The 14,149-nt window shown below is 40.3% G+C and overlaps 1 protein-coding gene across 4 annotated transcripts in view; it reads left to right on the top strand.

The window, feature by feature from the left end:
* Positions 1-741: 741 nt before the first annotated feature.
* Positions 742-14,149, top strand: part of LOC311505536 (CAP-Gly domain-containing linker protein 4) — a 28,831-nt gene continuing 15,423 nt past the window's right edge. Inside the window, exons 1-8 of one of the 4 annotated variants that reach the window (XM_084569156.1) lie at positions 742-939; positions 3,868-3,927; positions 4,511-4,651; positions 5,628-5,767; positions 6,249-6,342; positions 6,555-6,716; positions 7,978-8,096; positions 13,573-13,821. In XM_084569156.1, coding sequence (XP_084425282.1) covers positions 3,891-3,927; positions 4,511-4,651; positions 5,628-5,767; positions 6,249-6,342; positions 6,555-6,716; positions 7,978-8,096; positions 13,573-13,821 — 942 coding nt within the window. In that variant the 5' untranslated portion in view covers positions 742-939; positions 3,868-3,890. Of the gene's footprint in view, positions 940-1,708; positions 3,928-4,510; positions 4,652-5,627; positions 5,768-6,248; positions 6,343-6,554; positions 6,717-7,977; positions 8,097-13,572; positions 13,822-14,149 lie in introns of those variants that run through there. The other 3 variants (XM_084569155.1, XM_084569157.1, XM_084569158.1) reach the window with 3 other exon arrangements.

The raw sequence follows: 14,149 nt of genomic DNA, 5'->3' as shown, positions 1-14,149 counted from the left end.
TTTCGACCTCATGTCCAGAGTTTATAATTTCCTAATTTGAATTGTGATTTTCAAGGAACAAAACAGACAAATTAACAAACAGATCAATTTTGCTGATGCACACACTCTCCCAAATAGCTAAGTGATACGTGATCAGTTCTGAACCAGTCAGTGTCAAACTGAAAAACCACTGCCTTAGACTATGTAGGCTATTCATCCAGCTCAATAAACACCAGCCTCCATCAGTGAACCTTTGGTAAATGTGGCCTGTCTGAACAGACATTCAAGGGAAGTGACTGCCATCCACCACAGCCCTGGGGAAATTACCATTTGCTGAACAGAAAGATGGGAAATGTACCTGTGTGTGGACTGTGACAGGAAATGATAGAGGAGGTGTTGAACTTAAATTGACCTGTAGCGTAGTCCACCTCTGGTCCACCTTCAAGTATGAGATTGGATTTTCTGTTTTAAAGTAACGTCTGTCGCGTGCATTGCATTTGTCCAAGAGCAGTAAATGTCAGTTCAACTATTAAATTATGAAATATGGCCTACTCTAAAGAATGCTACCATGCTATTGAAACATATGCACATGGAGGCTCCCTACTATTTCCATACTTTTATTTTTCTAAGAACAGATTACTGTATTTCCTTCTGTCTCTTCTAAGCTGCTGTTCTTCTTTCTTTCTTTCTTTCTTCTTCTTCTTTCTTTCTTTCTCTCTTATTATTATATTACCACTGTCATTATTATTATTGTAATATTTAACCTGAATTAACGAAGTATTGCCGCGTTACATTTATTTTGAAGACCGGAAGTGTGTGACAACCGCCTTTATTCTGAAGCCTAATGCTAACACAGGAAGTACCTTAGTTATGCAACGTACTGTAACATATGACGGAAATTAAATCCACTACTGGCTTTCCAGTCTATTTCCCCATGAGAGAATTGAAACAATCAGCAAGGTGAGGGCAACGTTAATAGTTTTATGTAGCTTTAGCAGCGTATCAACATATTTGTTTCATTTCTTGTCGCCAATCGCAGTTTTAGTAGCCAGAGCGCTTGGCCCAGTATTTATGCTAGTGTACATTGACGTTACCTCTGAGGAGCTAATGTGAGTGAAGGCATCTCTGCAACTTTTTTTCCACATTGCTTATTCACAGAGTAAAACCAGTGGCCACTAACTACTTACCGGGACAGGATATTACCTACAATATTACTTCTATGAGGTGTGGTTTATCTGCTGCTAAGCCCTATTCGGTTTTTGAACATATGCTAGCTGGCTAAGTGTTACTGTCAGCATGTTGCCATGTTAAATGACAGTTTAGTTAGCAGACGAAGTTGATTGGAGAGCAGCTAGATTTTTCTTTAAACAAACGGTAGGTTCACTTGAACCCGGTGCTACAAAGACGAAACATGGGAGATTAGTCACTGCTAATGAGGATGACATCTTCGGGTGACATAATTTACGTGGCTAACGCCAGGTTGATGTGACAAATTAAGAATAAGCTGCATCACTGTGTCATAAAATGTATAAGGACACGGCTCAGTATCATTTATCCAACAGGGAAACGTGTGGCAATAGGCTGTATAGCTTTTGCTATACAGGCCACTGACATACAGCTTTTTGCTGCAGGAGAGTGGCCACTACAACAGGTGTTTGCAGACACTCAGGTTGATTAGACCTCTGTTCAGGTTAAAGGTGGCTCATCAGGCCTGTGAGAACCTTATTCAAACCTGTGAACCTGAACAGATCCAGAACGCTGAAACAGAACCAGGATTCCGCAGAACAACATGCACCGCATTGTGACTCAAAGGGAATGTTGGTGTGCACCGTCACAAACTTTGTTGTTGCAACAGTGACGTGTCTAACAGGACAGTTATAAGATTCATAGACGCTGCAGTCAAACAGAAGGGAAGTTGGCATGTCTGTAGTAAGTGGTCATAAAGCAATCGTTAACTGAATGTTCGGAGCCAGTTTTGTCTGGATTGTCCTTTCATTAGATGTGAAGAGGGCAGCAGGGTGACATCACTGGTCAGACGAACAAGGAGAGGCTTATGTGGGCCATTGTCCTGTGTCACACAGCAAAGTTCTAATCTGTGGAGAGGCCGGGACCTCACAGTGATCACAAGTACTTTCTCATCTCTGCCTTTAGCTGCATTAAAGTTGAGATGAACTTTAAAATAACAAATGACACTCACTTGCCAGTTCATTAGGTACACTGGTATAAATAAATGTGCTCTAATAGAACAACCCTGCACTAAATCGTCCTTCATGACTAATGATCAGTTTATGTTGAAACGGAAAGGGGGTAATTTTACGGTGTGATCATTCTAGATGATGTAGTTTGTGCCACTGTATTCAATTTAACACAAAATTGTCATGGTATATCTCAGGTCATGGTATATCCCAAAAAAAAAGCTGAAAGAAGGGCAGAGTTTCTTGAATATGTTTTATTACTCATCCTTTTAGTTTCTTCAGTTCTAAAACACTGGTGGGGAGTTGTGGTTTTACTGACTAAAATGCCCACTGACAAATGGTGGGGTTGTCAAAATAATAGAAACATGCGTCGGTACAGCACAATACAGTTCAAATGAACTACAAACCACAGCCTCCAGAATGAAAAAAAAAAGAAAAGTTGAATAAACAGTTCTGCTATTTTAAACAGTTCTGTTATTTAAGTTCTCAGTAGTTACAGTACATGCTGTCAGCAAAATGACTGTCTCTATGGCTTTACTGACATCCTCCCTCAGCCTTCTGTTCTGTCGGGGATAATGGAAAACACCTATTCAGTTTACGCACTGCTGCATGTAATGTTCACAGAATGCTATCTGCACGATGCTCTCAGTGTAGATAGGGATTTAGATGCTGAACATCATAACAAACATTTTTAAATGATTGTCTTACTACTTTTACATCATCTTGTGCAGGATACATGGATCTACAGAAAATGTGGAAAATAATTCAGTTGAAAATTGCCTTGGCTAAATCTTGTTTATGTAGTTAAGTTTTATTTTGCAATCATTAAAGGTTCTATGCTTTTTCTCTGTATGTTGCAGCTACAGTAAAGTATACATTGACACATGTGACACATTGACAGGATATATTCAAAATATCTTCTTTGAAATATGTTGATTTAGAACATAAAAATACATTCTCTTGTACTTGCAGCCTTTTAGCAGCAGTGACACCCTTTTGCTTTATATTCACGCCATTATAATAAAATGAATGCTCACCAAGTTCTTTTTAGCTGCTTCAGTTTCAGGGCCCTTGTATTGTGCGTGCTGGCTCACTTGCAGCTGTCTTGAAGAGACACTCGCACTACTTTTTCTATAATAAAATATGACGCTCCTCTTGAAGTGTTTTTAAAATGTCACGCATTTTTCTGTTTGGAGGCTGCAGCAGTTCAGTTCAAATTTTTTTTATTTTATGTCATAATGCAAGCCTATTGAGGCATTCAGACTCTTGCTTATGGGTGGTTTAGAAGTGTGGATGCTTGCTGTCAAGGGTAATTGGACAGCGGCCTTCATGGTGAAGGACAGTCCTCCTAATCACAGCCGCCACTTTGCTGCCCTTTTGCACTGTTTGTATGCACTGTCACCCTACAGACACGTTCTTTACATTGTGGTGTTAGGGTTGGCTAGTCCGAGGAAGTGGCATCGGGGTCAGCAGGGCACATGACTGGAAAGTGAGAGTGACATTCCAGCCGGGGAGAGTCAGATGCGAGAACCGCACGCCTTCAAAATGTGCTGCCTGTAGACGGCTGCTGGACTCGGGAGTCAAGGGTGTGTTATTGGAGATTGAGGAGGGGACAGTCAATGTGCTTGCGAGTTATTTTGGGAAGGATTTAGTTAGATGTTCCACTGGACCCAGTCTGTGTCTCTGATTTTAGCTTAGCTCGACTGGGAGGCTCTCATGGAGATCAACAGGAAAGAGGATAAAGAAGATGACAGTGAGTGTTGGTTGGTTGGGAAGATTTTACGCTCAATGGCGCTTTCCCAGGCTTATGCTTGTGTGTGTGTATGTGTGCTTGTAGTTCAGCCTCTTAAGGGTTGTTCCATTTTCCTGTGTCCCTTTTACAACCTCATAATGTTTCAAGTTTAGGCTAGTGTTTAGCGTAATGTACTGTAGGTTCACCATAAATCCAACTTTGCAGGATGACTAAAACCCATCTGTCAAGCTTTGTTTTATGGCACTTGAAATAATATTTAGAGTCAAATGCAGGTGTTCTTGGTATATAATCCCTAGGCCTTATCTTGATTTGACAGCTGTGTCCTGACCAATAATCCCCTGACATTTAGTTCCCTGCAATACTCCACATGGTCACATTGTTTTGTTTAGTTGTCAGAAAGCCCAAGTTGACACTGCTGTTATTGTCCCGTACTGTGAGTACGAGTTGCAATTTCTAATGTTACACTTGGATGCTTGCACTGCTAGAACAACTGAAAGCTTTAATATAGCGTGTCTGCTTTTATTGAGAGATTAGACCTACTTGTGTTCTCAGAATAGTCCTTCTAATATTGTTCCAACCACAGGCCCTGAGGGGGAGATGACAAAGGAGGATGTTTCAGAGCCTGTGGAAGGGGACACTGTCCTGGGCAACCGCACAAGACTTTCTTCTCACCAGCGGTCAGTCATCCACCAGGTGGCCTCTGCACCCATGCCCAGTGACTGTGGTGAGGATCCACACATGTACACAATATCGACACTCACGGGAGCAGTGTGACATTTCAGGCTAGTTGACGCACTAGACTGTCAGAAGACTGGATTTAAATTGTTTGAAAGCTTTCCACTGTGCTGCTGATTATGAAATCTAGTAATAATGAGCTCTTATGATTTGAGTTGACTCAAAATATAACGGCTTTTTATTATTAGTCATGATTGTTAAGTGTTTGATACGTGCTGTGAAGATGATTCAAGAGATGCGTTCTCTTTGCATGACTGTTCACAGCTCCAAGTGTTCTTACTTGGATGGAACAATTTCCTTGTATGTATCTACATTTATACATGGTAAATAAAGCTGATTTGATTCGAGGAGCAAACAGTAATAGTAATAGTTTAAATGACAAAGGACAAAATATCCTGAAAACACATGGTTACAGGAAGTGAAAACAAAGGAACATTGGATTATCTACGAAAAAACAAAGCAAACAAGAAACCTTGTATCAATTATTCAATTAAATGGAGAAATAACATTAAAGTCAGAATGCACTGAATAAAAACGTGGTCACGAAACAGTGCAAAGGGCTCTTACACTGAGTCATCTGATTTGTAATGCACTCAACAAAGCAGAAGCAGCAGATTGGATTGTGGTTTAAATATTCAGAAAGTTTTAACCTTGGCCTATCGGAGTGAATGCCGTTTGTTTTTACACACAGTCCGGCTACGTTATGCTTCATTTGGTTGACGGCATGCCATCCACTGTCGCATCTGATTTTATTCGCCTCTGCAAGCAAGGGCATTTCCTAAGATTACTGATTTGCTGATTTGACTGAATCGATTTGAACAGTCTTTTGCAGACATTTAATGTATGTCTGGGCACACGTGTTTCACACATGCTCTCTTGAGTATGAATAATAAAGATTTCAGTTTTCAAGTTCCACTAATCAGTACAGTGAACTTGTCATTATTGTCTTTCTGACTACCCCCCAGAGTTCTCCTTCTTTGACCCCAGTGAGCCGCAGTGCAAGGAGGTTCTTCTGGATCCCAACACCACCATACCAGAGCTGTTTGCTGTCCTCAGGCAGTGGGTTCCGCAGGTGCAGAGGAACATCAACCTTATTGGAAATGAGGTGACAAAATTCAGCACTTTTAACTGTCCTTGTACTCCTATACATCGCCTGGATGCAGTTGCTTCTCTGTCTTTTCCTTATTACCTTTATTTTCAACTAACTGAAAACACCAGAAAAATCTGACTTTTGGTTGTTAATTGAATTCCTGCCAAGCCACCACCCAAACCCCCTCTACCCGTTTCACAGAGTAGCTGCAATGCAGTAAATTGTGCAGGGAAGCACTTGTCTCAAGGGTAAAACCAAGCGATTATTTTCTCTCACTTAGTAACTGCTACCCTTGAGAAATAAATGCCTTGTTTCGATGTCAGTTTGCGCAACAGTTCTTGTCCAAATTTAAAGATGAGTAGAGTTATGAGAGGCCCAGCTTCCTTGTCATTCGTCTGATCATTGCCCCTCATAGTCTCATTTTATAGCCTATTATGTAATATTTCTGCACAGTGATACCAGGTCCTTAGTGACACTCTGTCTTGTCTTTGCACAGATCCTAAAGAGAGGCTGTGGTGTGAATGATCGAGATGGTCTGACAGATATGAGCCTCCTTCACTATTGCTGCAAGGCTGGGGCCCCGGGCATTGGTTAGTATTGACAGAGGTGCTGAGTAAACGGTCTCAGCTACACAGTAGAATTTTCTTAATTTCTCTTCTGGCTCGTTTTAGTTTATGTTGTTATTCAGATTACTGAACACTATTCAGAATAATTCTGCAATCACAGATATTTATCAACCACTCCTTAAACACAGTCTTTAGAGCTGATGTACTGTCTGTTATTGCACCCTCTTCTTTCTCAGGCGATGCAGAGACAGCAGCTAACTTTGCACGTCAGCTCCTTGCCTTGGGTGCTGATCCCAACCTTCGCTCACGCTGGACTAATATGAGGGCCCTGCACTACGCTGCCTACTTTGACGTGCCCCAACTTATCCGTGTGGTGCTACAGGCCTCGCCGCCTGCAGGTGAGAGCAGAGCTGCAGCCAGAAATGAGAGAGGGAAAGGTCGTCCCAGCACTCAGTACAGGCCAAACACTTTGATTTTCAAAACCAACTGCAGTGGGGATTAAAGCCACAGTAATTCATCATTTTCCTGTAGTAATTAATGCCAGTTTATTATGCACCTGCAGTCGCTACATTCAGTAAAAAAAAAAAATCTTCTATTCTATCGAGGCTGTTGTCTATGCTTTTGATCCTTCTGATCATGTGGCAAGGTTTTCTAATATTTGTCTACCTCCTTTTATGTGATTGCAGTATTAGGTGTACATACTGACAACTCATTGGGTACAGCTACAGACTTAGTGGCAGCAGGAGTTTACTTTGCATTGATTAAATGCCTTTTATTATTCAGTTCACACATGTATAGCACCCAATTTATGAAAATCACTACTCAGCTGTTAAGGTCTTGTTGATGAAGCTGGAAGAAACAAATGATGATGGTTAAAGTACTGTACCCAGCAGTCTGTCTTCAACAAGGTCCATGACCGAAAGCACACCTCAGAAAACAAAGATTGCACATTAGGAATGAACGGTTGTCATAAAAAAGCTCTTAAAGATGTTTTTTTGAGGCTCAGCCTTTATTGGTTTAGTTTTATTATAATATATTTTAGTAATAGTTAAATCTTGTATAGACAAAAATGTCAAAATGCCAGCCAAATGCCAGTTTTGTATTTACGTCATCCGTGTCTGTGACAAAGCACATGATCAGACAGAGAATGAAGTCTCTGTCCCCTGTTGTTTTGGACTGCCCTTGCCGCTAATAGTATTTTCCACATCCTGTAGGAGTACTTGGGTCCTGTTCCCAGATATGGCTTTCCTTTAGTCCACATTTCAGTTTTATGGGGGCTCAGGGTTCAACACAGGAAAATGAAACACAGTAAAAGTGACTCAGTTCCCCTGTACTTTCCATACTTCTTTAGTTACCCCGTTTTAAGCTCTCCTGTTGTTAAATGTTGTAATCCATTGTGTCTTTAAAAAGCCCTACAACTCTGCGGTTCCATTTTCATGCCAAATAAATTCTGACAAACCAAGTCAGTTCTCAGCTATCTCTTACACAGCAACAGAGCTGGTGTTGCATTAAACAGTTAGCAATACAGACACAAGATATCAGTTTTTTTAAACAACTGTGCAAATTATGGTCCATAATGGTTCATTTCATTGTCAAAATATGAGACTTGTCAAGTAGCGCTTGACAATCGCATACAACAGTTACTGTTTTTTTTAACAGAGGTTGATGCCACCTGCAGTGACTTTGATTTTGGCACAGCCCTGCACATTGCTGCATCCAACCTGTGCACATCAGCTGTCAAATGTCTCTTGGAGCTGGGAGCCAATCCTGCATTCAGAGTAAGTGTCATTGTTCTCGTTTACTGGGGCTCTTAACGTAAAGCGTCTCACAGATTCCACTTTTTTGGGGTGGGGGGGGGATTTACAGGAATGTTATGAAAGCATGTAGCCAGCAATCATCAACATACTTTTTAAGCTTAACATAACCTGTGCTTGTTTTAAGTTTTGTTTTCGTTTATCTTCTTTAACTAATCGACCAATCACTGAGAGACTAATTAAATCACCTAAAGTAATAGCCCCCATATACAACACCACTTGCAGCTCCCACAGGTCGTCATACCGAACTCCCTCAGAATACAAAATTCACTGCTTCAATTTTCTCAGTGTTACATTTGCAAAACTTTCCTCATGTGATTTTATCTTTAACTTTACACAGAATCACAATGATTTGATGGGAAACTTTGCAAGAAGTCTTTTTAGATGTTCAGTGTTTTGTGCATATTTCCTGTTTGGCATTTTCTGACTCAGGTGTCAGATAACACCTAAAAAGATAGCTGTTTAGAATACAGATTTTTCCGGACACATTTCAAATAAACCTGCCTCTGGAGTGCTAAGTCTGTCTGTCTTGTGCCGCTCACTTACAGTCATTAAATGGTTGGTGGAGGACTTTGCTGATTAGCCATTATCTTGACTTGCAGCACATACATAGTAGACTCTGTACAATAATCTGTCATATTCTATATATTTTAATTGAAACTTCCACACTAGGACTTTCAGGTCGTATTGTGTGATATTTCTCATTAAATAATGTTTTAGTTTTTTTGTTCCTTTGACTCCAATCTGTTCGTAAATGGGAGTAATGCATTTTCTTTTTATGCTCACATTTTCCCACTGGAGGTCACTAAAGCACTACGGACCATTATCCAGTCATTTCCCTGCTGAAAAATGACTGCAGAGGTTCTATATTTTTTTAGTATGTGAATGCAGAGCTGGGAGAATATCTGGACCCTGTTTTTAATCAGCCTGCTTTTTAAAGGCTGTTCTTGCTGAGTTTTTTTTTTTTTTTTTGAGTTAGATACATGGATGTTTGGTCATTAGCTTGCTAAGCAAAAGTTAAAACATCATCAAGGGGAAGATTTTTTTTCTGTTTATCAGTGCTGCTGCCAGTTAGTCCTGGAGATAGGTTCGGATATTGTTATGTCTTTTTCCCCTTGGTAATATTTGTCATCATTTGAAAGTGTGAGTTATGAGTATATTAACTGTGACCTATTTTAGTTGCCCTATAGACCACTCTGGTGGGTCTTGCAATACAGTGAATAAACTGCACAGAAAAGATACATTTAACTTTAAGTTGCTTGGAACAGTTTCTGTATTTAGTAGACAATGTCGTTTAGGGAAAATATTGTGCATTGCATCATTATCTGTCACAGTTTTCACTACTATGTACATGCGGGTAATGTACTTGAATGCTTACCATGCCGAATGGTGTCATTCACATTTAAAAGTGATGGTGGTAGCTGGCGGTGTGTTATGTGGCATGATACCAGAGCAATGAAATTCAGTTTCCTTTTGAGTAAAGGTCAGACTTGGAAGTGGTTTAATTTGATATTTCTCTTCTCTGGCCCTGCAGAGATTCGTCACAACAAACCTTGAATTTGAGCACTGGAAAGTTTTAAAAGGACGGCGGAAATAAAAATGTTACTGGCCTTTCATGCTTCCCTTACCTCACATGTTATGGATTAGTAGCTGTGAACGGTCCAGCATGCTTTCCATTAGTTGGTGTGCTGGATTGCTTACTTAATTCTTTTTTGGTTTCAGATTGGAAGTGAGCCTCCTCTTCAAGTCAGTTTGGTTTATCTAGGACATTATTCTAAGCACATTTGACTGACAGCAGCATCCAGTTTATGGGAGCTTTAGCTGTTGAGAATTGACAAGATACTTGTAACTACTTAACATCTCACTAGTAACTGAATACATCAGGCATCACCTTTTGGAAGTAGCTCCTTCCATAGATGTCAGGTTAATCTCACTGGTTGATATAGATTTAAACATCATATAGAGATGTATGTTTAAATGCGGCCAAATAATTGAATGTCTCCAGAATACAGACTTACTAGCTGTTTTACTGAGACATAGTATCTCAACTAACCACAGATAAAGGGAGGTAGAGTAGTCTGCAAATTAACTCAGTGTTGCAATATGAGGACGACAGGCCTCGGCAGTGAAAGACAAGCTCTTGGTTGAGATTTGTCAAAGACCACTTGCATCTGGAGGGGGTGGCAAATATAATTGTCCCCCAATTACTCCTACGTCTGTGATGCTTAAGCTTGCTGATTTTGTCTCGGCTTTCACGGACAGTCGTTTCTTTGAGCAATTTGACTAATTGTTCAGGTTGTGTATCCGCTGATCAGCTTATTTGAAACAATGAGAATATTTTTTTCTGAGAGCAGAAATTTGATTAAAAATTTAGTTTAGTCCACCATCCTCATACAAATATAACTGACCTTTTCAGACATAAAAGTAAACATTCAAGTTTTTCTTTTTGTGTCCTTTGTCAGCATCTGATTTTATCAAGTGGTTTTGTGCCTCATCTGTCTCACATTCTTTCAGATTTGTCACAAAGTTGACTTTGACTCAAGGATGAACTGATTAAAGTTTGGTGGTCAAATGTCACCGTAACCTCACAAACACATTCTGGTCGTAACACAAGAATACATGCACTAATTATGACACAATTTTACACATGTCTATCATCTTCAGCTTATAAAAGACAATTTATTTCTGCTCAATAAAATGTCAGATTGTGATTTGTTTAAGTTGGATGTCTGAATGACTCAGTGGTTAGTGTTTGTCCCGTAATCTGGCTCTGTGTAAGGGTAAAAAAATTCCAGTAATAGGAGTAATAGTTGGATTTTCCTAGTAGTACTGTCAAGTAGTGTTACCTCTGTGGCAACTAATGGTAGCCTTATAAAATAGAAAAGTCTGGCACTGACAAAGTATTGCACTATTTCCAGAATTTTTTTTTTTTTAATAAATGCACTACTCAACAAAATCAGAGGAACACTTTTTCATCTTGAGTATCGCATCAAGTCAGTTAAAATGTCTGGGATATTGATCTGGTCAATTAAGTAGCAGAGGGTTGTTAATCAGTTTCACCTGCTTTGGTGTTAATGAAATTAACATCAGGTGCACTAGAGGGGCAACAATGAGATGACCCCCCCAAAACAGGAATGGTTCCCCAGTTCATATATTTTGACTGGTTTTCACTAGTTTTACATTTGGCTAGAGTCAGTGTCACTACTGGTAGCATGCGGTGATACCTGGACTCTACAGAGGCTGCACAGGCAGTCCAACTCCTCCAGGTTGCCACATGTGCTATTGTCTGAAGCTTTGCTGTGACTGCCAGCACAGTCTCAAGAGCATGGAGGAGATTCCAGGAGACAGGCAGTTTACTCTAGGTGAGCTGGACAGGGCTGTAGAAGGTCCTCAACCCATCAGCAGGACTGGTATCTGCTCCTTTGTGCAGGAGTTCCTAACACATACCAGGGGTTGTACCGACTAGTCAACTTTACTGCTGTGCCATGACGTTTTAAGTTCATCAAGTATGTTGAAATACTTCACTGAAGATGTAAGTCAGTCCTGAAATACAACAAATGTACTACTGCAATGCACACTCATCTGAAAAGGCATCTGCAAACGTTATCAGAGGAACGGTCCAAATCCTCTTAGTGGCAGTCAGTTAACAACTTCACCTGCGGCAACAGAGAGGAGGAGGCTGCACATCAACAATTTGCTGGTGAATTTCATTGTCTAAAGTTATTAGACCTTTCGCTGCTATATGTGGAAAAGGCTTAGGAGATGTACCGCATTTTTTTATTCCGGCTACATTATATTATCTTACAGCTCGCTGTGAAGTACTATTAAATGCTATTCACAGTTCCGATTTATACAGGCTATACATATCTGCAGCCCACAGTACTGATAAGCTCAGTGTTGTGTTGAATTATTTGACATTGTTGCTGTGGTTGTAGAGTGTTGTTTTGCCGAGCGAGAGCCGCATATTAGAAGTGTCTGACTGACAGTGTTTATGGTGTTGATGTGCAGAAAAACCTCTGTAGCTTCTTTTGTGTGAAATGCTACAATATGTGTTCAGGTCAAGAATATAGATTTCATTCTTACAAAGCATTACTTTCTACTGTGTTTTTATGGGTGTTGTTATTGACTAGTTGACATTGACTCAAATTTCACCACATATTAGTTAACTTAGTCGAGAAAACAAAAATACACATACCCACATACCCAGTCCATATCAGTATAGATACCCAGCATATGTTTCCCATCAAGATCTGATGTCTTTTTTTAAGTGTTCCTTGAATTTTTTTGAGCAGTGTACTGTATTTACTGGGGCATTAGATGACCTAATGATATCAAACCATGGACATCATCAGTATGAAATGGATAACATAACTACTTCACTACCGAAGGTCTACCTTTACATTAAAGCTTGTATTCACACTGCTTTTCTTTTGTTGCCGTTGTTTCTTTTTGATAATTATATTTCCATCAATTCGAATAACGTAAATGTTTCTACACTTATAAAAGCTCAATTACAAAATGGTACACTTAAGATAATAAAATGCAGTTAGTTTCTTTGCTGCAGATGATTTTTGTAAACCATTGTAAGAGTAATTATTAGTCAAGTAGAACAGCCAGAACTGGCAAAATAAGCTCTTTGGCAGAAGTAATTAAATGTAATTCAAATCAGAAATAAAATAAAGTTAAACATAGTTGCTCATTCATCCAACAAAAGGTAAACTTACAGCTGTTGACCTGTTGTGAAAACACCCTACTTTGCAGGATGTCCGTCAACTGCCAAGAGAGTCACAGCTGCTGCAACTAAGGTGTCACAAGTAGTCACTGAATGCCGGGGGCTTTACCTCTTCTCTAGGTAGTTGGTTTATTGGACACAACTCCCAACATCTGAAAGACTGTCCGGCTCACAGTCTCTGACATCACACTGTTAACTTTAGTTAAAACCCTCGTTGGTGAGGAACCTCTCTACATACACATGGGCACACTGTTTCCAAATTTGTGTCATGGTATACTGTAAAATTATGTACATGTAACAACAGTTAGTTTGGGACAGTTACACTACAGATCAGTCCCTGCTGAGGGAAGCTTGCCTATCTTGGACAGTTATCTCTGACAACACTGTTCAGATAAGTGTTTTCTGCTTTCCTTCTGTGTAACCATATGGTATTAGGCCTTTTACTTATTGCTGTTACACTGCCACTTGTCAATATCAGATTATCAGGCACTAGTGCAGCTGTGGCTGGATATATTTAAGGTTTGTGGGAGGCACAGTAGGTTTATCTCCAGCATATCTGACTGACTGCCGCATGCAGCTCACATAAGCGTTTGTTGTTGCGATATGATGTTACAGTCATTTTCTTTTTAACAGCATTCATTTGACATGCTGGAAAAATAGTTTGTGTTGAGTGAAATTCAGTGTCACTCGCCCTCTCTCCTCCTACAGAATGAAAAAGGACAGTGTCCAGCGGATGTTGTGCCTGACCCCCTCGACATGCCCTTGGATATGGCAGATGCAGCCGCCATAGCCAAAGAGCTCCGGGCTTTGCTGAGACAGGCTTTACCCAGACCCAGCTCCCCCCTGCCATTCACACTGCAAGCCCAGTCCGTCCCTGCTCTCTCTGATAAGGCCAGGACGCAGCTCGCCTCCATGGGAATCCGACTGGGGGACCGTGTGGTGATAGCTGGACAGAAGGTGTGTTACAGGTCCCTGTCAAAGTTCAGGAACAATGACTTTCCCTATTTAATCAGATCCAGACTTTTCAGTATGTTTTAAAGCTTTGCCAAGGTATTTCTGAAACACTATGCTCTTTTCTGCTGCCATGTCTCGAAGTGCTACAATAGAGGGAAGTTGCACCCTTCTAATTAGGACTCCATGATTAGCTGAATTCAAATGAGTGCACACTCGTATTTGGAGGGAGAAACAGAGAAATAAGCATTCTCCTAGCAGAAGTTTTCTTTAAATGCAGTCAGTGCTGCATTAATGAAAGCTGTATTCTCACTGTGGGATAAATTAAAGGAGT

This window comes from Chelon labrosus, assembly GCF_963514085.1.
Source record: "Chelon labrosus genome assembly, chromosome: 20".
NCBI lineage: Eukaryota > Metazoa > Chordata > Actinopteri > Mugiliformes > Mugilidae > Chelon > Chelon labrosus.
The sequence above is the reverse complement of the archived record's forward strand: the minus strand, read 5'-3'. Positions and strand labels throughout refer to the sequence as shown.